Source organism: Synchytrium microbalum (assembly GCF_006535985.1).
Source record: "Synchytrium microbalum strain JEL517 chromosome Unknown SmJEL517_scf0009, whole genome shotgun sequence".
NCBI classification, from domain to species: Eukaryota; Fungi; Chytridiomycota; class Chytridiomycetes; order Synchytriales; family Synchytriaceae; genus Synchytrium; species Synchytrium microbalum.
Genome location: NW_022158358.1, coordinates 157608 through 177519, shown reverse-complemented (window position 1 = coordinate 177519; position 19912 = coordinate 157608). Strand labels below are relative to the sequence as shown.

Genomic DNA, 19912 nt, shown 5'->3' with positions numbered 1-19912 from the left:
AACATCCAAAAAATTATCTACTTTTATCTATGCAGTTCGTTTCTTGTACAGCAGCATTGTAGGCTTTTCAGGCATGACAATCAAACTAGTAAAGTCTTGTTTGGGGAATTTACGAGTACCGTCTGGGTTGAGTGGTAATTCCAGTTCATATGTTCGGATGAGCATGGATATGATGGACTTTATTTGCATGTATGCAAATCCTTCACCAATGCATCGATGACGACCTATGGAAGGAGAAAGCATGATCAAGGCATGAGCAAAAACACAGTACATTCTGGCTGCAGCTGTGCGCCAAACATACCTGCGCCAAAAGGTAGATAATGACTACGAGCACTCTTCTCTGCAATATCAAAGTTGGTGAGCTTCCATTCACCAGATGGTGCAGCCTCCAAATGACGAGTAGGATCAAATTTAAGTGGATCTGGATACTTTTCAGGGTCAAGCTGAGAGACGGCAGGAGAACTACAGATGGTGTGGCCCTTAGGTATGATATAGCCTTTATATTCAACGTCTCGAAGGACAGTTCTCATTATTTGAAAGATGGGAGGTCGTAATCGTAGTGTTTCCTTGATGGTCATTTCGAGAAGGTTTAGGTTTTTTATGTGATCGTATGTGAGTGGCGGTAGTTGGGAAGCTGGGGTATCAGGTTTGCCAGTAAGAACTCTAGATTGTTCTTCTAACAGTGCCTTTCTATCAAGGAGGAGGAGTGTGAGATGATTGTGGCTCAGAGCTAGAATTAAAGGTGACAGATACTCAACGATCCTTACTGAAGCTGAGGATCGCTAGCAATGTATAAGAGAGTCCACGTAGTGGTAGTAGAACTGGTGTGTTGACCAGCCATAAGAATAGCAATCATAAAGTTAGCAATGGCGTTATCAGACATCTATAAGAATATTGAGCGAGGATCAGTGCCTATCAGACTCGATTAAAAAGTAGCAAGCATGACAATTTGACATTGAAGACATCAATCACCTTTTCACCAGTCTTGTAAGTGGAATCCATGATGGCTTGTAATACATCCGAGTTGGTTGTTTCAGGTTTTGCTCTACGAGCAACAACGATATCCTTGAATATGCCATTTAGCTTCCTTTGAGCAGCATCACGAGCATAATATTGTGGCAGTGGAAGCCATTCAAACAAAAAGTTGATTGGCTGGAAACCTCCGTCTAAATCATGGTATAATGCGGCAACTAGTTGAGGAAAGTGAGTTAAGCAATGTTTTCGGTGAGACAGGACGTTTAATGGCCAGCAAATAACGAGCCGCGTGGATCACGACATACCAGACTCATCTAATTTTGAGCGAATTTCCTTGCCCATCAGAGTACGTGATGCAGTCATAATAGTAAGCTCCGACATGGCAATGAATACATCGATAGATCCTTCAGTCTTCCACCTCTTGACATAGTCCATTGTTTCTTCAACAAACATGGGAATGTATAGTTTGAATGCATTTGTAGTCAATGCATCTTTGACCATTCTGTGGTAGGAAAGTCGTATGTTAGCCAAGGCTATTTATATTGCATCAATTTGACATGCTACATACCTCTTCTGTTCCATGAGGATTGAGTTTTCAACATCGTAGACGACTTCCTTTCCAAATACGGGGATTGTCAAACTTGCGTAGGCATCTTCGGCAGAGACGTCGGCGAGTTTTGCGTTGAAGAAGAAGTTGTTTCCGTCTGGACCCATGACATAAGTCATGTTTCGACCAAACATGACAAAGGAGAAGCAATCACCATACTAATTTGACAGGTGTCAGATCCATACAATTTGATTGGTATGCCCACGCCGATAGCAGATTACTGCATCGATGTAAGCAACAATGCATAAGATCTTCAACTGCTGCTGTACCTTTGAGTAAGATTCGATCAGGAAATCAATAGGACGTAAACCAAAGTCAAGTAAAGAACCGACAAAGGGTATGACGTAAGGGATCATGGGAGGAGCATTTCCTTTTGATTTCTGTAATAGATTGGTTATAATATTTAGGACAATGTCAGAGTGACCCACACATGATGGTTGATAAAATTTTGCGAAAGATTGATGTATAGATTGGAATGCAAATCAAGTCCAGATGGTGCCAAGTAGAATCAGATAAGCAATTAAAAGTGGAATGGTACCTGTTTTGGAGATAGCAGTGGTATGGCAATCAGAGCCACACCACCAACAGCAATGGAGGCCAATACATAGGGAGTAGCTTCCTTTCCAAATGTTTTGGAGATTGCATTTTGAGCCCTATTGACCCAAGACTCCAACATGACGTAGATGTGCTGTATCCTTTATGCTTTGAAGCGGATGGTCTATGCGTACCTCGCTACTTAACAAAATGGCATGACAAAAATCTGATTGGCTGGACACAACTCCCACAGCAACAAGTAATTTGGGCATTTTCTCGATGGAGAGGGAACCAATCTGCAATGTGATTGCAGGATAATGGTCATTTAATAATCCTGTACGCGATGTCCATGTTAAATTCGCGATGACGCGTGTGTTGGATCAAAACTTTTCGTCTCCGCTTCATTATTTTTTGGTTGATTCTCACACCATCAACACTTAAACACACCACGCTCATTCAACATCTTCCAATTCAACTGCAACAACATACAGTCATGCTACAAGGATCTGAATCAAGACCGTCCAATGTCGGAATCCACGCCGTAGAAATCTACTTCCCCAAAAAGGTAAGCTCAATCCCACACTTTATTTGCAAGTTCTGAATTTCATTCATCTGGATACAATGCTGCCGCACTATATCATCATCACCGAGCTAAAAATCATATCTGCCCTCTATCCCTGTCGTCTAGTGCGTGGATCAAACTGAATTGGAAAAGCACGACAAGGTCTCGGAAGGCAAATACACTATCGGATTGGGCCAAACTCGCATGGGCTTCTGCGATGACCGGGAAGACATCAACTCCATTTGTCTCACTGGTACGTATGCAAGCACTACACGGCTACAAGGCCTGCTAGTTTCCAATGCTTGAAAATTTGAGGGCCTGTCAACCACTTTGGTGGGGACTAGAGAAGTTTGGATGATGGGAAGGGGAAGACCTACTAATAGACACGACTATGATGAACTCGTATTGATCCATTAATGATCCTTGATTCTCGCATGTACTCTTTATCCACATCAACTTCGCACTCACGCAAACACTCCCTTCACCTCACAGCTGTCCAAAACTTGATGGAAAAGTACAACATTGCCTACACCGATATTGGACGTCTCGAAGTTGGAACTGAAACCATCACTGACAAGTCCAAATCAACAAAGACGGTCCTCATGACCCTCTTTGCAGCCTCTGGAAACACAAACATTGAAGGTGTCAGCACCACTAATGCTTGTTACGGTGGTACTTCTGCCTTATTCAATGCCTTGAACTGGATTGAATCTTCTTACTGGGATGGCCGTTACGCTTTGGTCGTTGCTGGTGATATCGCAGTCTACAAGGAAGGAAATGCTCGTCCAACTGGTGGTGCTGGTTGTGTTGCCATTTTGTTGGGTGCTAACGCTCCAATTGTCTTTGATCGTGGTATGTAATTTAAGCGCAGCAACGAATGGATTCGTTGTCGCATCGTTCGCTGACAATCAACGATATTTTGGTCAGGTCTCCGCGCTAGTTACATGGAACACGCTTGGGACTTCTTCAAACCAGACTTGTCTTCCGAATACCCAGAAGTCGACGGCAAGCTATCTGTTGAATGCTACTTACGTGCTAATGACAAGTGCTACAACCTCTACATGGACAAGCTGAAAAAGGTATGCGGAGATACATGGCTTGATTTCTTGGCTCAAAGGTAGAGCAAATCATAGCGGGAAGAAGGATAACTGATTCTCTATTTCAATACGTTTAGGCTGGTGAAACTGACCCAACCTTGGAATCTGCTGCCAGCTACTTCTTGTTCCACTCTCCATACACCAAGCTCGTCCAAAAGTCATTTGCCCGATTGGCATTCAATGACTTCCTCCGTCACCAAAACGACCCTAGGTTTGCTGCATTCTCACAATTCCAAGTAAGTTTCGTACATCTGTTGAAAAAATCGCAAGGCAAGGATCCTTATGTGACTGGCAATTGACACTGACACTTCAATCACTTCTATTAGGGAATCAAGCCTGAAGACACCTACTCCAACCGCGACGTTGAAAAGGCTTTCATGGACTTCACCAAGGACTTATTCAAGAAGAAGGTCGTGCCATCTTTACTCTGTGCTAAGGAAATCGGAAACATGTATTGTGGTTCCTTGTATGGTGGTTTGGCATCTCTCCTTTCTGAAGTCCCATCATCCGAGCTGGTATGTCTCGACCAATCGGACTAAACTTCTATCGGTTTTTTTGCTCCAAGAAAGCTCATAGACTTACCTCATTTCCCCCACAGCTAAACAAGAGAGTTGTCATGTTTTCGTATGGATCTGGGCTGGCCTCATCCATGTTCTCATTCACTGTAGTGGGTGATACATCATCAATCGCCGAAAAGCTCTCTGTTAGAGAACGATTAGCTGCCAGAACAGTTGTTCCTCCAGCTCAATATGACGCTGTCATGCATTTGAGAGAGGAGACTCACCAACTGAAGGCTTATGACCCCAAGTCATCTATTGATACTGCCAACGAGTTCCCGTAAGTACGATTCACTGTCATTTTATCTCTTTTTTTTGGCTAACCACGAATTTCTTGATTTTGCTTAGTGGTACCTTCTTCTTGCAACGTGTTGACGAAAAGTTCAGACGTGCATATGGACGTACCCCTGTTACTGGAGACACTGCTACACACATCATCAATGGAGTCTCTTACTAGATTCCCCTGTCCATCAATATAGAATAGATCCTTTTGGGAGGGACATGAAAGGGACTGAGAAAACGAGGGAGAAAGGATGAGGAGAGAGTTACAACAGGACACCTACAACAACTGAAAACGTATCATATTTGTTTTTTTTTTCTGAACTACTTGATAAAAATATATATCGCATATAGAGAGTAAACGGGTGTTGTCAAAGTAATTGATGAGGTGTTTTTTGAAGAATGTATACAATTTTGTTGAAAGGAAAGTTATTCTAGAATCTATTATTTCATAGCCTCGATGATGGCTTCAAGAAGGTATTCTCCTTGTAAGCAGCATACGCAGGTCGAGCTAAACAGTTGTGTGCGACTTGGATATCAAAGTTGATGTCCTCCAACAAGGCGTCTAAGTATTAGAGTTGTGTATCAGCATGGCGGCAGTTGTAAATGAGACGTTGACTTTCATACCGATGCCACTATAATCCTGCTCTGGCCGAATATGTCCCAATATAATGATTCTCATTTCTCGATCATAGAAATCCTGAGGGAATTTGTGCATTATGTGCACTTCCTGCACATGCCAAAAAAATACTACGTAAGGCCACTTGATTCTCGGAATGAGACCACAAACCAGCCGAGCTGCAGCTTACCATAGTCCTCTTGACATTCTTGTAATAAGGATTCCAACCAAAACTCATCACCATCGGGTATACGGTTGATTCAGCATCTAGTGAAGCTAGACCGTAGTAGATACCGGAATCGATAACTTTGCCTGCTATCTCGGCTTCTGATTCTGGGAGATTTGCTGTAAAATGGGGAGTTGGGGTTGGGTGAGTCAATGATTTCAAAGAATGTGTTGTCGGGCCTCGAAAATTGATGTCGATGTCGACGAGGGAAGGCAGCGTGAGAGAAGCAAAGGAGACAGGAGATCTTCAAACCGATGCATGCAGGTTGCTCCAATATAACTGTACCCAAGCAAACCCACTCATAACATTCATACAAGCTCACCAGTTGGAATGCCCAATTCACGACTCCCACGCTGAAATCCCTTGACTACGGGGCCTTTAAAGAATAATGGGAATGGTGATGATGGGCCCGAGTCGCTGCCTACTATGCTAGGGCGGTTTGGAGATGTCGACGTCATTGCTTGTCTTGCTATTTGCTGTGATTTGGAAGCTTGAAGAATCAGAGTGCGACTCTTGCAGAGACGTGAATATGTAGAGATTGTTTGCATGGTGTGAGTAGTGTGAGTATTCCGTTGGTGCGCTACATGCGTATAGAGCGTAGGGTCTGTAAATCGTGTTTGCGATTGTTATTTGCGTTTAGAGGAAGGCAGCATAATCAAGAAGGGAACTCGTTCGGTACTATTTCGACCTTTGACGCGTCGCTACGTGATATTCGATTAACTGGCGTAACCAACACCGGTTGTTGCTCTTCAACCTCAAACATTTCTTGAAATTATTGTTTCAAGTTATCGCATTCTGAAATCTTTCCCGCATTAGCAGGTACAGGACGCTAGCCTGCCATATAAATTCCTCTGTTTCGTAAGCTTTGGATATTCCGAACTACTCGGATCTATCCCCATTCTCTCTTAGATCGTTATTTTCGATTTTGGAACTCGAGGTTTTGACAATTCAACTTTTGCTAGACTCAAGCTCATGAGCACGCCAGAATCCCTTAGAATCTCCGTGCCACATCACGAATCTCTAACGCCTACAGCATGGGTCGTCGTATCGTGGGGAAGACAAGTCATTCAAGATTTTGAATCTTTTTTCGTTAAACGGGATTCAGTTGATTTAGCAGTTGGGTGAGAACGTCTGAATCAAGCTAAGATTTATTCAATTGTTTTATTGAGGTAGATGTCTTCGTAGAATTGTGATGGGATCAGCAGTTATCACTATAATCAACTCAATCGCTACTGATTTGGTCTTGCCACCTATTGGGCTGGCTATTGGACAAGCACTGCCAGACAAGGTAAATGCTTTCAACCATCATGGTCCAAAGTTGAACTAACCTTCTTTCACAGTTCGTGGTATTAAGTGGCCCAACTGATCCTGCCTGTACCAATCCGACCAACGAAACAATCATAGAAGCATGCTTGCGTCCAAAGTCTGTAGGACTTGCCAACTCACTTGGGATGATAACGTGGAACTTTGGGAGGTTTCTGTCTACGCTCTTGAACTTTGTGATTATTTCGTTGATTGTGTTTGCTATCGTCAAGTGTAAGACATGTCGATTTTGCTATTTGTCGTTAACTATCAACTAATGCTTCGTCTTGTTGAAATACAGCATATGGTCGAGCTTTCAGATCGCAAAGGCCGAAGATGAGAACGTGCCCTCACTGTTACTTGAGCATACCCTCTCAAGCCACCAAATGTGGCTTTTGCTGCTCTCAGCTGACGAACGAGGATCTAGAAAGTGGTACAATGGTTGAAGGTGCCTCTTCTTCCACTTCACGATTCTTTATGAAGCAAGAAGTGAAAATCGGTGCTGGTCTGGGCGTCGTTGCTGCATCATAAAATATTACTGAATGTATGTATATATATCTGCACCCGCCACTTAAATACAACATGTCCTTAAATTTTACATTCCCCACCAGCTAGTCATAAGCTTGATTTAGGAATTTGAGCAAATCGACCCTATTCTTTTCCCGTTCTTTATCTTCAGATGTCTTTTTCACCTTGAGCTTTAGCTTTTTGCCGGTTATAGCACTGCGTTTGACGTCGTCGTCGTCTTCTGAAGAATCAGATTCAGACGATTCGCTCTCTTTCTTCCTCTTCTTCTTTCTCTGGATATAACGAAAGGAGTTGGTCAAAGATTTACACTAAAGTACGTTGATGTACCTACCTTATCCTTCTTTTCGCGTTTCTCCTTCCGCTTCTTGCGCTTCTCATCCTTTGAAGAATCCGAATCAGAATCATGATGCTGTTGCTTGGATTCCTTCTTCCTAGACTTTTTTGACTTTTTACGCTCTTTTCTGTCATCAATCTCGGTACTAGAACTCCTATCTCGTCGTTTGCGATCTTGGGCAATTCAGATCAAAATCATCGAGTCGTCGAAGTAAAATGTTCATGTTGAGCAAGAAAAGTCCAGGTTTTAAACCAATAGAAAGGGAAGGAAAGTTGAGCCACAGAGACATATTGTAGGGTTGTAATGCAGTCCAGAAGTACCTTTGTCTAGGGACTTGCTTCGGTGTTTTGAAGGATTATCGTCGACATCAGATATATCTGAATTGATTCAGGACAGTCAGAGACCGGTTGAAACTGATGAAAAGGTGTACACTGCTTTACCTTGTGACCGTTTAGAGGTTTCTTTTCGGTCCTTGCTGGTCTCCATTGTCGACCGTCGAGTTCGTAATGTAGGGGAGTGAAGCGATGTGTACTTTTGTTTACGATTGACCTAAAAGGAACAAGGAACTACATACGCGTCCTGGGTACGCGTCAAAGCTCGTATTAACAGTTTGAACATAAACAAGGTGATGTCGTTTGCATCTAGGAGTGTACATGCAACCAGAATTTTTATTTCTCAACGTAGCGCAAGACTCAGAATTAATCGTGTGCGAGGTCTTTTCTAAATTCTAGATGCCATGGCGTTACCTAATTGCAGTTAACTCATTAGTCGAACTGGTGGTTGGCACATTACAGCTTTCATGTCCTAGTTTACCTAATTCAGTACCACCAGATAAGGGCAAGACCATGCCAGTAGTGTGAGCAGAAGCCTTGGAAATCAAGAAGAGGGCGACACCACCCATATCTTCAGTCATTCCAATTCGGCCCATAGGCTGTCCTTTCACCATGGTTGCTCCGTTTTCACGGATACCGAATGCAGTCATTCGAGACTAGTGATAGAAAGAATGGTTTGGTTAAGCGAGTGGAAACACATCAAGAATGCTGTGCCTATGAACTTACTGGGAATACTCCTGGTGCGATAGCATTTACTGTTATGAAGTCCTTGGCTAGAGAAGCAGCCATTACTCGTGTCAAATGGTTGCCAGCTGCTTTGGATGGTGCGTAAGAGAAAGTTCCTAGTGTGGTTGCAGGTGGGGTTAGATTCCATGTTGGCGATGTGTACTTTGCTTGGTTTGCAATTTACCTGATCCTGGAGCAGACAATGCATTTTCAACCATGGGCGAGACACCAGCAGTGGAAGTGATGCTGAAGACAAATGCCAAGTGTCAGTCCACAAAGGTACCATGCATTTACAATTCGTACGAGCTTTTTTTCTGCCTACTTGATGACTCTGGCAGGGTCTTGATTTCCGTTGGCAGCAGCTTTCAGACCGGGTAATAAAGCGACAGTCATATAGAACATGCTCCTGTTGGGTTTGATTTATTCACGTCAATTGGTTGCACATTCGTCGAAGAAACTTGAGAAAACACGTACTTGACGTTCAAAGCGAAAAGCTTGTCCCAACCTTGTTCTTCAGGGAAATCAGTCATTGGTGCACCTAGAATTAGGGTAAATGCATTTAGCATGTCATCTATCAAAAACTTGGGCTTTCTTTTGTTTCGCCCGACAACTTCAGCACCAATATTCAAGGTGCGTACCCCAGGAAACTCCAGAGTTGTTGAACAAGACATGAATTTTTGGTTCTTTTGCCAGAATCTGGTCTGCCAATTTCTGACAGGCAGCTTTCGTGGTCAAGTCAGCGATTAAACCGACACATTTTCCACCAGAAGCAGCTCCCATCTTGTTGAGGTCTGCGACAGCTTCATCGATGACGGATTGTTTTCGGGATGCTAAATGAAGACAGAACATGCGTTGACATGAGTTCTAAACCGTGGTGACGAGACAATTAGAGTACTGTACCAATGTAGACCTTCATTCCGTTTTGGACAAAGGTGGCAGCAATCATCTTGCCGATTCCAATACCACCGCCGGTAACAACAGCCACCTTCGAGGAGGAGGAAGCACTTTAGTATTGGAGAATGTGTTTGGGATTGAATGTTTTGAAATGTGAAGATCGATGGGAAACTCGTGCGAAATGAAGTAGTTTCCAGCTTCCAAGATCGACATGCAAGAATGCGCATGATCCAGTACCTTTCCGGGGAGGCCGCCATAGATTGTGGTTAGTCTTAAATCAGGAGCAGACATTTTTGGAGTTTTTTGGGGATTGGGGGAAAAGGAGGTCTATTGAGCAAAAGTCAAGGAGTCATTAGGCAAGTAGCATGAATTTATAAGAGAGCAAGTTAACGTTACCTTTCGTGACAGTGGAGGGAGATTTTGATGTTTGAAAAAGCTGAGTGAGACGCTCGTGAAAGGTGAATGTGGGACACAACGTAAGCAATGACATCACTCATCACACAGTCGAACAACTTCACGTTTGCGATGGACTAGCTCTCAAATCTGCGCCATACGTACAATTATTGTTCAAGTTTGCTGATCTTGCTCCACTCCGAATTTTAAGAACCACACAAACGCCAAAATCAAATGTTTTGGACTTATGAGCAGAAATGTGTATAGAAGCGCTAATGTAGAGGCGAATATAAACAAGGATTATTCTGAACTATAGTCTAACTTTCAATTGTCAGCGCCATATTACAGCGATCGATACCAAAACTGCCCCGAAAATTAAAAAGAGGAGTAGTCTGTCACAAACACGAAACTATGAATTCAGCACTAATACCATCCCAAAACTCGCGAGCATCCTGGATTGAAATCTTTATATATGAACATCTATTCGGTAAGATCGTATCAGGCAATACATTCCGCGGTATCTAGTATGACAGAGAATATTCTACAATTACTCATTGCTACATAGCTCAATGTCTTAGGGAATATTGAGCTCCAAAAGTCTTGGATATGGCATCCTGGAGGAATCCTTGATGCTGATACACCTTGGCAACCATATGGATTTGAGTTGGGGTAAACGGAAGGGAATAATACCAACCACAAACGGCTAACGAGGTAGAGACACCAAGAGCACTTAATCCGTAAACCCATGCCTCTCTCGATATTTTCGGAGCTGCTGGTATCTTTACACCAAATGTTTGCAATGAGTAACCAGTTCCATACGCCGTGTGAATTAATCCAGCCGCCGTCAAAGGACCCAGCACCACTAACAAATACGCAATCAGAGTTAGCAATCGAGCAACTGCCAACTCAAACTTTTTTTCATACGTGGGGAGGGAGCGACAACAGCACCCAGAACAGCCGCCGAGATATCCGAGATCTTATCAGCCGCAGCTTTTCCCAATACAAGAATTGGCAATATTCTCGCTGCAAACAAATGAATAGTAACCTATCATGAAGGAATCGTTTGAGCACATTTTGTGGCTTGGTAATTGGAGTCCCATAATCTAGTTTCTGTTTTCCAAACCCCAGAGAATGCAGTGAATGTCTTCATACCAGTGGAAGCAACACCCAGCCCAAAGTTCTATGCCAGTTTCGTTCCTTGACAGCATAAGGAGGGTTTGCACTCTGCACAACTGGCTTCCTTATCCACCAACGTGCTATTGATGCTACAGCATGCAGAAAGAGCGACCCGAAGACCGCTACATTCTCGACCAAAGGGATTCGGTAGTATTTCTGGGCGAACTGAAATCCTTTGTTGGCTAAATCAAAGTTAAAATGAACTAGGGCGTGGCCTCCAATATGTAAAATGGCAAAGGAAGTGAATGCAAGACCGGTCGTTGCCTATGATACCGCAAATGGTTAGTATATTTCATTATTTTTTAGTACAGCAAATAATGAATCTCCGTTCATTTAAGAACTTTGCTGAGATCAAAGACGATTCATGACTTTTCAAAACATTCAATGATGGAAGGTAGACAGCGAGCCGGATGTACCTGAATTGTAGCCAAGATTCGATCAATAGTCCATGGGCGATGATCCATTTTTGACATGGTGATACTCTTTCTGTTATCTGCTTTATTCCTTGCGCAGGTTGCTTGACAAATGCGAAATGCTGAAACCGAGCGAGTGAGCGAGTTACGTGTCAGTCTGTTTATTAACAGCCTTAAAACGTTCAATCACTTGGATTTGCGAACCGATGAGAGTCACCGGAGGCTTGCGTCCATCGAATAACACAACTTGCGGGTTGTTGAATTGATAATGACTCGAAAACCAACGCTACGTTTTGACGAGGAGGCAGTGTCACTTTACAGTTTCGCAAGCGCGCCACAAACCAAGAAATTCGAAAATATAAATATTTCAATCTATGTATCAAGCTTTTAACAAATAATACACTTCTAAAGCTGTATTATCGGCACCAATCTAACCTAATGTTTCAGAGAGTATTGAGCTCCAAAGGTCTTGGCTATGGCATCTTGGAAGAAGCCCTGATGTTCATGTAGTTTGGCAGCCATATGGATTTGAGCTGGCGTGAATGTCATGGTATAATACCAACCACAAACTGCTAGCGACGAGGAGACACCAAGAGCACTTAATCCGTAAAACCACGCCTCTCTAGATATTTTAGGAGCTGTTGGCATCTTGATACCAAGGGTTTGCAATGCATAACCAGTTCCGTAAGCCGTGTGAATCAGTCCAGCAGCCATCATTATACTGAAATATACTAAATAGTGACGGTTTAGCAATTAGAATTGGTGAAGTTTGCAAATGATTTTAAGCACCTGTGAACGGAGGCAGTGCAACGCCAGCAATCCCAACAATTGAGTAATCGGAAATTTTATCGGCAGCTTCTTTGCCCAAGATGGATATTGGTTCGAGTCTCGAGCTGTTGGCATGGAGAGCAACCTAAGGTCATATCTGATTATTAAGTTTTTGGAATGCGAAACGTAAAGTTTGAAATCATTGATACCACCGTCAACACCTCCAATGATTATTTTGTGGCTTCCAACCATATAAATCAGTACGTGTCATAATTACCATTGGAAGCAAAATCCAGCCCAAAGTTTGATGCCAGTTACGTTCCTTGACAGCGTAAGGAGTGTTGTTACTCTTGACAGCTGGTTTTCGAATCCACCATCTTGCAATTGACGATACAGCATGCACAGCGAGTGATCCAAATACGGCACCAATTTCAATAGCGGGAATTCGATAGTATTTTTGAGAGGTCTGGAGTGCATGGTTGGCCAAATCGATATTGAAATGAGCTAGAGCGTGACCACCCATATGCAGAATCGCAAAGGAAGCGAATGCTAGACCAGTAGTCGCCTACAGAAATCGAAAAATTATTAGACAGTTGCGACATGGAAGCTATGGCAAACAAGGATCTGCCGTGATCGTCAAAGATTTGACGTTTGAAATTTAAGATCAAGCGTCTGCATGCCTGAACGGTTGATAAGATCCTATCTATTGTCCATGGGCGATCATTAACTTTTGACATAGCTGTCCTCTTTGTCTATACTAATATAACTTGGTCAATGTATCTTTCAAGATCTGTCCTAACTGACAAATTATGAAGTGCAGTAGTGCCGAAACGGCTGATCCCACAGTTCTGACAGCTGACAGATAACAACTATCAGATCCTGTAGATTTTTCTCTACTCTCTTACCCCGTGTAAAACGCGTGGAACGGACAAGGCGCCCATGTACTGTTGCCATGTTGCAAGCAATCGACCACACGACCACCAACAACTCTGGTGACTCTGGTGCAAATTTCAGCTCAAAATTAGCCAGAAAGATTACACATATATACAAAAAGTATTCCAAAATTTAAAATTTCAACTTTGGCTGCCGAAACTGCACAACGTTTTTCTCATCTATGACGATACCCGACTCGTGCAGCACTTGCGAGAGTAACAAGTCATCATCATCTCCAAACATTAAGTAACTTGACACAATGTCCTTGTCAAGTTTGTAATATCCCTTTTTAAGAATCTGCACAATTCTCTTCCTCAAAGGACCCATCATTTCCTATTTTACACGACGTGAGCGGTTGATTGGACACAGATTCAGAAATGGAAACCACAATGAGGCTTACTTGTATAAACACCATGTGGCTGGCAGACGCATGAGCTACAGCCCGCGACAGACTCAAGTAGTCAACATCGAACCGTATCGACTTCCATATTGTCATTGCTAACTGCATTTCTTTGGCCGAGACCACATCATTTGGAAGGCTGTGAATCAGTTGCGACAGCTTCCAAAACTCAGAGTCCCAGGCGGTGTTGCTTGACACCACTTCAGTTGCAATGACGTGGAGGATAAAGTAGCTAGTGAATCGTGCTCGATTCGGCGGCTCGTACTATTGACAACGAATTAGAAACGACAACAAAAGCGGATTGTCGCTCATATTGAGCGTAACGTTTACCTTGTTGGCAGATGCCTCCGCGTAACAAGTGGAGGTGAGAAAGTTCAAAGACCTAATCAGCTCTGGTCTAGCTTCTGCCACAGCGATATATTTAATAGCAGCATCCACACTGGATTCGTAGATCTTCACAGCAAAATCATCAAAAGTGCCAGAGGCCACGATTCCCTCCCTTAGTCCGCCTAGTTCATCTTGAATGAGACAGAGGTACCGACAGCACGGCACGCCTATGATAAACAAACTCACGATAAGAAAACAATAGAGCCTCCTTGTCAAATTCCTCTGGTCTAGCAATAAGAGAATCGAACAGTTTGATTTGCTCAGACCGATTCTTCAAACTGCATTGAATCACAAAAGTGAGCAAAATTGGCTGTCAAATTGAATTGGATGCCATGCACTTACTTTGTAGGATTTCCTCTGGAGATTAGCGACACAGTTCCAGACTTTGAATGTGTCTTGTTCCAGTCGTCAATTACAGGGGACTGCGTGGTATTTTGCACTGATCGCACGTTCGGTTTGTATACAGCATTTCCGGAACTTGATCCCGGTCTTTCTCTCCAAGTTTTGCTACTACTCATCCACGTCCAAAACGTTGAGAAAGTTTCAATCTGTTTAAGAGAAGGAAGCGTTAACGAATTAGCTTCCACGTGGTTGACATTGAACGATGGGGCGACTTACGTGTCTATTACTGATATTCACCGTGCTCTCGCTGTTTATACTCAGTGTTTTGGCTGCTGGGAAGGATTATTATCAAATTCTGGGACTGGATAGAAGCGCATCAAAAAAGGAACTGAAGAGAGCCTACAAGGATCTGTCTAAAAAATATCACCCAGGTTTCGATTTTGATTTTTGACATTGCATGTGCGTTGAATTGTAGGCATTTGCTGATTCCTCGACATTTCTCACATCTAGACAAGAATCCTGGCGACACTGAATCAGAAGCTAAATTTATTGAATTGGCACAAGGTTCTCGCACTGATTTCAGACTGTATCGCTTACATTTGCTAACATTGTCAACACAATCTCTGTTGTAGCTTATGAGGTTTTGACTGACGATGAAAAGAGACGAATCTATGATCAATATGGAGAAGAAGGCCTCAAACAACAAGGAGGAGGACAGCATTTCCACAACCCATTCGACATATTCTCACAGTACGTCGGATCACCGTTATCATTAAGCGACAACTGCTCTGACACTTTTTTGGTTGACTTAGATTTGGGTTTGGTGGAGGCGGATTCGCTCAACAGAGTATGCCACAAACGATTAGTTGTTGTCACAAGTCACTGATCTTACACAATTTGCTATATTAGACAAGATGGAAAAGAAGGGCCCAGAGATCAACATGGACCTTCATGTCACTCTAGAAGAACTGTTTCTTGGAACCATTATAGAGGTCTGACCCCAACACCGACTGTGAATCGCTTGGTATTGACACCTCAACTGTAACTCTAGGTCGAGATAAATAAACAAGTTATATGTCCAGTGTGTAGAGGATCTGGAGCCAAGAAAGCAGAAGATGTGACAAACTGCAAATCATGTGGTGGATCTGGTATCAAAGTCGTTCGACAAATGCTTGGACCTGGAATATATCAACAAATGCAGCAAACGTAAGGACTTGTCTGTCATGACTTTTGGCATTGCAACATACATATGAAGCGTCGTTCTTTTCGCGTAGATGCGATGTATGTAACGGCAAAGGAAAAGTAGCCTCTTCCAAATGCCCGCATTGCTCTGGCAAAAAGATCAAGAGAGGATCACATCAACTCTCTGTATCAGTCGAACGTGGAATGCCAGACGGTTATCGAATCACATTTGACGGTGAAGCTGACGAATCACCTGAATATCGAGCTGGAGATCTACACTTCCATGTCAAGACGGATTCGCATCCTGTCTTTGTTCGACAAGGTGACAATTTACGTATTAAGGAGATTCTAAATTTGAAGGAAGCATTGCTTGGGTTTGAACGTCAAATCAAGCATCTAGATGGTAAAGAGATTACCATTGAAAGGAAGGGGGTTGTTACCCAGCCAGGTATGCATCATCTCGTGGTCTTGTTTTTTGTTCAGTTCGGAGGTTTGTAACCTCTTTTGCTTATTAGGTTTTGTGCAAGTAATACCTGGACAAGGTATGCCACACCATCAGTTTCCAAGTGATCGTGGGACGTTGTATGTAGAATATAGTGTGGTCTTCCCGGATAAGCTGACGGATGACCAACAGAAACGTAAGAATCGACCGTGCATATTGACAAAGAACCGCATTGACGCTTGCTTTCTCCTTTTGTTAGTGGTGGCCAAGCTCTTTGGCTCCTAAACTTCCCCTCATTATACCCTCAAAACCTGTAATATAAACTTTGTTCAAACTAGACTTGCAATACCGTTCACGAACTGATAAGGGGTGTGTATATTTTGGTGGGGTGTGTATATTTTGGATATTGGATGGTTAACTTGTTTATTGCTTTTATGGTATTTGTTTTGTTATATCTTTTGCTACTTTATAAGGGTTTATTGAGGAGACGAGTCAACGTGACCTCGGGTCTTAAGCTTTGGGCTCAACGGGGGCAGCGGCAGGTGCCTCAGCAGGTGCAGGTGCTTCAACAGGTGCAGGAGCAGGGGCAGGAGTTGTTGCAGTCAAAGCAGCTTTGCTACCCTTGGTCAGATTAGCCTTGGAAGGAGATACGTTGGCTTTGCTACCAGCAGCTACATTGGCCTTGGATCCACCGATCGGTGCTGGTGCAACGGTTGCCTTGGAGCCAACTCGACTTGGTGATTTCTTTTCTGCGGCTGGAACAGCAGCTGAACTTGGTCGTGCTGTAATGTTGCTCTTGCTTCCAGCTAATGCAGGTACTAATGAGGAAAACAAGTTAGCCATGTTGGACCAATTGCCCAAGATCGGCATTATGGATATTACCTGAGGCAGCTACGAAAGAATTTCCACCCAAGGCATTGGTGGACTTCTTGACGTCTGAGGTGGCAATGGCAGCCTGAGACTTTTTCAGCGCTTGAGAGCCAGCAACATTAGCAGTTGATTTCTTGGCCAATGTGTGAGTAGAAGCCTTGGCGACGGCTGCGTCTCCTTGAGCTGCATTACGAGGAGTGGTGTCGTGAGGAATGTTTGTGGTTGACACCTTGGCCAGGTTAGCTTGAGAGGCCTTCTTCAAGTCGGCAGTGGATTTCTTTAGATTACTGGTTGAGGCGGTAGGTGCTGTTGTGGCAGCGACTGGTGCAGCAACAGCTTCAATGGGAATTGGAGTAGCTTGGACTTCGGCCATATTCTGTGTCGTTAGATGTGCTGTTTAAGGTTAGTAGTTCAGAGACAATGATTTCGAGCGTTGGATCGTTTTGTTCAGTTGCGATTGTGGTGCACAATGCCTTAATCGAAAGACCTTTACTGCGCTAACAAGAAACAGGCACTGATCGAGGGGTGTTGATTCGAATCCCTGTTTTTTTTTATTTAGCCGTCGTCCCAGAAGAGTCACAGGACTATCATTGTATCGGTTTAGTGCTTCTTGCCTGACTTCGTCTTTTGAGCCTGTTTGGCATTGTCTACAATTACAAGGTAGCTCTGATACATTAGCAGTAGTGGAATTATGACCTACGACAAAGGAGCTTTAGAACGAAAATAAAAGATTCATTCCAAGTAATTTAAGTTCTCACCCAAAGTCCATTGAAAAAGGTCAGAAACACCCTAAATTGTGTTGTGAGTCAGTTTGTCCAAAACACAAGACCAATCAGCTGGAAAAATTCATGACTAGAGATTCCAACGCCTACCATAATTTCATAGGATCGTCCAGGCAGCACAGGTTGGGGCTTCCAATAATCCATTCTGAGCAAAACGAGGTTTTGTTAATAAAGACTTGATTCGACCAGCAGTATTTTTGCTCACCTGGACCAAAAGTCATCCATCCTCCATACAGCTCGCAGACACACAATACTAGCTGAGCATAATGTCTCCAGACTTTGTTGTGTGCTTGACCATACATTACAACCCAGCACATATTTCCACAAAATAAGACGGTAAAGAGCTCCATCGAAACGATGTTTGGCTCTGACACGCCCCACCTAGCGTCAGCTCGGGCATAGTCCTTCCATATCTAATGTGAGCTCGTATAAGTGGTCACAATCGTCAAGTTTCACACAGTCATGCGCACCGCAGCTAAAGGTCCTGACGATTTCAGGACGGTTGATGTTAAAGAAAAATACACAAAAGATCCCTCCATTATGAAATGGACTAGCATGTCCTAAAAGGATCACCTTTAAATTAGCTTCAAATGACAGAAGTGATTTTTGATCCCACCATATCACCCACGCTGAAAGCAGGCTCAGTACGTAAAATTCAAAGTTTGAGAGACATTTTAAAGAAGCGACGTACCCAAAACAGCCATATGAATACGAGTTTTTCGGTTGTTCCGTGAGCTTTTGTCAAACACACATTTGAAGCAATGACAGCTATTATCAACAGCAACACCGTGAATAACAAAGCAGCTGTTGTTATGAATGCTTGGGTCCCTGGCGTCAGTATATCAGCAATGAGTTTCTCAATGTCCATGGTTGCAAAATCGTAAAACTGTGAGTGCTAGTATTGTCTGAAGGCGTGTCAGGCAACAATGTTCAAATGCTATTTCAAGCGCGACTCGGGTATGGCGGACATTTCAATTTTGTAGTTACTTTATTAATGCGAGAATGGCGAGAAAAAATAATGATTACGGTCCGAGTGTAAGGCGTCAAAAAAGATCACAATAAGGCCTCAACGGGCTTGCCGCTCTTCTTGATGGCCTCGAATACAGCATTTTGGTCCAGACTAGCATCTGTCTGGACGAGAACTTCTTGCTTTTCCAGAGAGATGTCAACTTTCTGAACACCTAATATTGACAGAGAGTCAGCATGACGTTGATCTGCGATGGAGTGTGTATGGAATCTCTTTCGGAATATGTTCTGAAAGCGATTGTAGCCAGCTCTTCTCTTGGAGCTTTGCAATGTCTTGTGTCCCAAAATAACCACCCAGATTTCCAAATGTCGACATATTCTTGACCGAGACATACCTGGAGTTTTAGTCAAGACACGATTAACAGCGTTGCTGCAGCCTGAGCAGGACATTCCAACTTTGAACTTGTAGGTTTGCTAGTAAGAAATTGTGTGAGGTTTGTTTGATGCTATTGCTGGAAACGGCGAGCTTGAATGCTGTCACAAGAAGATTGAACATACGACGTCGGCCATTTTGTGAGTAGAGTGGTAGTATCAAATGGATCTTTAAATATGGAATTAACCTCTTGCTAAGCGGCTTTAGCTACTGTTGTGTGAAAGTTGCGATTTGAAAGCAAGAAACGCAATTGGACGAGTGAACCGACCCATACCCTCTAGTCTAATACTGTCTTATTCCAAGCACTAGCAGGTGAGATTATTTTTCCAATGTCGAGATCACGCCCAAGATCACGTCAAACAAGCCTTGCGTCTTTACATTGACAACACATTTCTCAATGAAATTTCAAGATCACACCTTTTGACCATACCACCCAACAAAAATGTCACGTTTCGGAAGCAATTGGACTCCACCTGCACCAAGAGGAAGTCGGGTGCCATTAAATGACTCTAAGCCCGAGATGCTGCTATCGGACTCACGAAACTTTGGAAAGAGTTCATCGCATCGGTTGACGTCGCCCTTAGATTCAAGATTAGAGATCTCTATGGAACCGTTAAACACTAAGCCACCTTCAGCATCTGCAAGATCCTCAAGCAACGCACTTTCCAAAGCTCAACTTTACCTCAAGGGAGGAACGCCAACACGCAATTCGAGCTTGATTTCCAACCGACGGGCTGATTCCGATGGAGATATCTTGGATAACAGCAAGGCCGTCACTAGAGAAGACGTAGAACTACAACGCTATTTACGGTCACTGGCCGACTCTATGGACGCAGAATCGACGCCCGCACGA

The 19912-nt window shown here is 43.3% G+C and overlaps 9 protein-coding genes across 9 annotated transcripts; 2 read left to right on the top strand and 7 right to left on the bottom strand.

Moving 5' to 3' along the window:
• Window positions 1–27: 27 nt before the first annotated feature.
• Window positions 28–2258, bottom strand: SmJEL517_g02250 (uncharacterized protein; the record flags this gene model as incomplete). Its single annotated transcript, XM_031168178.1, has 8 exons — window positions 28–224; window positions 302–690; window positions 768–883; window positions 973–1190; window positions 1281–1477; window positions 1544–1740; window positions 1852–1962; window positions 2121–2258. 8 exons carry the CDS (start codon window positions 2256–2258, stop codon window positions 28–30), a joined length of 1563 nt encoding a protein of 520 aa, XP_031025773.1.
• A 351-nt stretch (window positions 2259–2609) lies between these two features.
• ERG13 (hydroxymethylglutaryl-CoA synthase) lies at window positions 2610–4789 on the top strand (the record flags this gene model as incomplete). The annotated part of the gene is made up of 8 exons (XM_031168177.1): window positions 2610–2681; window positions 2805–2931; window positions 3171–3530; window positions 3606–3757; window positions 3853–4011; window positions 4102–4290; window positions 4374–4612; window positions 4681–4789. 8 exons carry the CDS (start codon window positions 2610–2612, stop codon window positions 4787–4789), a joined length of 1407 nt encoding a protein of 468 aa, XP_031025866.1.
• A 271-nt stretch (window positions 4790–5060) lies between these two features.
• On the bottom strand, window positions 5061–5914 carry FMN1 (riboflavin kinase; the record flags this gene model as incomplete). The annotated part of the gene is made up of 4 exons (XM_031168176.1): window positions 5061–5176; window positions 5239–5341; window positions 5421–5575; window positions 5779–5914. The coding sequence occupies 4 exons, from the start codon at window positions 5912–5914 to the stop codon at window positions 5061–5063; spliced, it is 510 nt and encodes a 169-aa protein (XP_031025867.1).
• Window positions 5915–8340: 2426 nt separating this feature from the next.
• SmJEL517_g02247 (uncharacterized protein) lies at window positions 8341–9863 on the bottom strand (the record flags this gene model as incomplete). The annotated part of the gene is made up of 9 exons (XM_031168175.1): window positions 8341–8366; window positions 8434–8608; window positions 8679–8794; window positions 8863–8924; window positions 9001–9084; window positions 9153–9216; window positions 9317–9508; window positions 9579–9663; window positions 9810–9863. The coding sequence occupies 9 exons, from the start codon at window positions 9861–9863 to the stop codon at window positions 8341–8343; spliced, it is 858 nt and encodes a 285-aa protein (XP_031025858.1).
• Window positions 9864–10531: 668 nt separating this feature from the next.
• On the bottom strand, window positions 10532–11614 carry SmJEL517_g02246 (uncharacterized protein; the record flags this gene model as incomplete). The annotated part of the gene is made up of 4 exons (XM_031168174.1): window positions 10532–10827; window positions 10890–11010; window positions 11118–11405; window positions 11558–11614. The coding sequence occupies 4 exons, from the start codon at window positions 11612–11614 to the stop codon at window positions 10532–10534; spliced, it is 762 nt and encodes a 253-aa protein (XP_031025859.1).
• Window positions 11615–11989: 375 nt separating this feature from the next.
• SmJEL517_g02245 (uncharacterized protein) lies at window positions 11990–14560 on the bottom strand (the record flags this gene model as incomplete). Its single annotated transcript, XM_031168173.1, has 8 exons — window positions 11990–12285; window positions 12344–12467; window positions 12600–12887; window positions 13424–13588; window positions 13656–13919; window positions 13986–14164; window positions 14229–14320; window positions 14385–14560. The coding sequence occupies 8 exons, from the start codon at window positions 14558–14560 to the stop codon at window positions 11990–11992; spliced, it is 1584 nt and encodes a 527-aa protein (XP_031025860.1).
• Window positions 14561–14646: 86 nt separating this feature from the next.
• Window positions 14647–16293, top strand: SmJEL517_g02244 (uncharacterized protein; the record flags this gene model as incomplete). The annotated part of the gene is made up of 9 exons (XM_031168172.1): window positions 14647–14815; window positions 14895–14948; window positions 15017–15134; window positions 15197–15231; window positions 15294–15376; window positions 15436–15590; window positions 15659–16014; window positions 16082–16204; window positions 16268–16293. 9 exons carry the CDS (start codon window positions 14647–14649, stop codon window positions 16291–16293), a joined length of 1119 nt encoding a protein of 372 aa, XP_031025861.1.
• Window positions 16294–17478: 1185 nt separating this feature from the next.
• On the bottom strand, window positions 17479–18528 carry SmJEL517_g02243 (uncharacterized protein; the record flags this gene model as incomplete). The annotated part of the gene is made up of 6 exons (XM_031168171.1): window positions 17479–17574; window positions 17637–17667; window positions 17751–17805; window positions 17866–18073; window positions 18131–18220; window positions 18352–18528. 6 exons carry the CDS (start codon window positions 18526–18528, stop codon window positions 17479–17481), a joined length of 657 nt encoding a protein of 218 aa, XP_031025862.1.
• Window positions 18529–18713: 185 nt separating this feature from the next.
• SmJEL517_g02242 (uncharacterized protein) lies at window positions 18714–19196 on the bottom strand (the record flags this gene model as incomplete). The annotated part of the gene is made up of 3 exons (XM_031168170.1): window positions 18714–18841; window positions 19022–19100; window positions 19185–19196. 3 exons carry the CDS (start codon window positions 19194–19196, stop codon window positions 18714–18716), a joined length of 219 nt encoding a protein of 72 aa, XP_031025863.1.
• Between the last annotated feature and the right edge of the window lie 716 nt (window positions 19197–19912).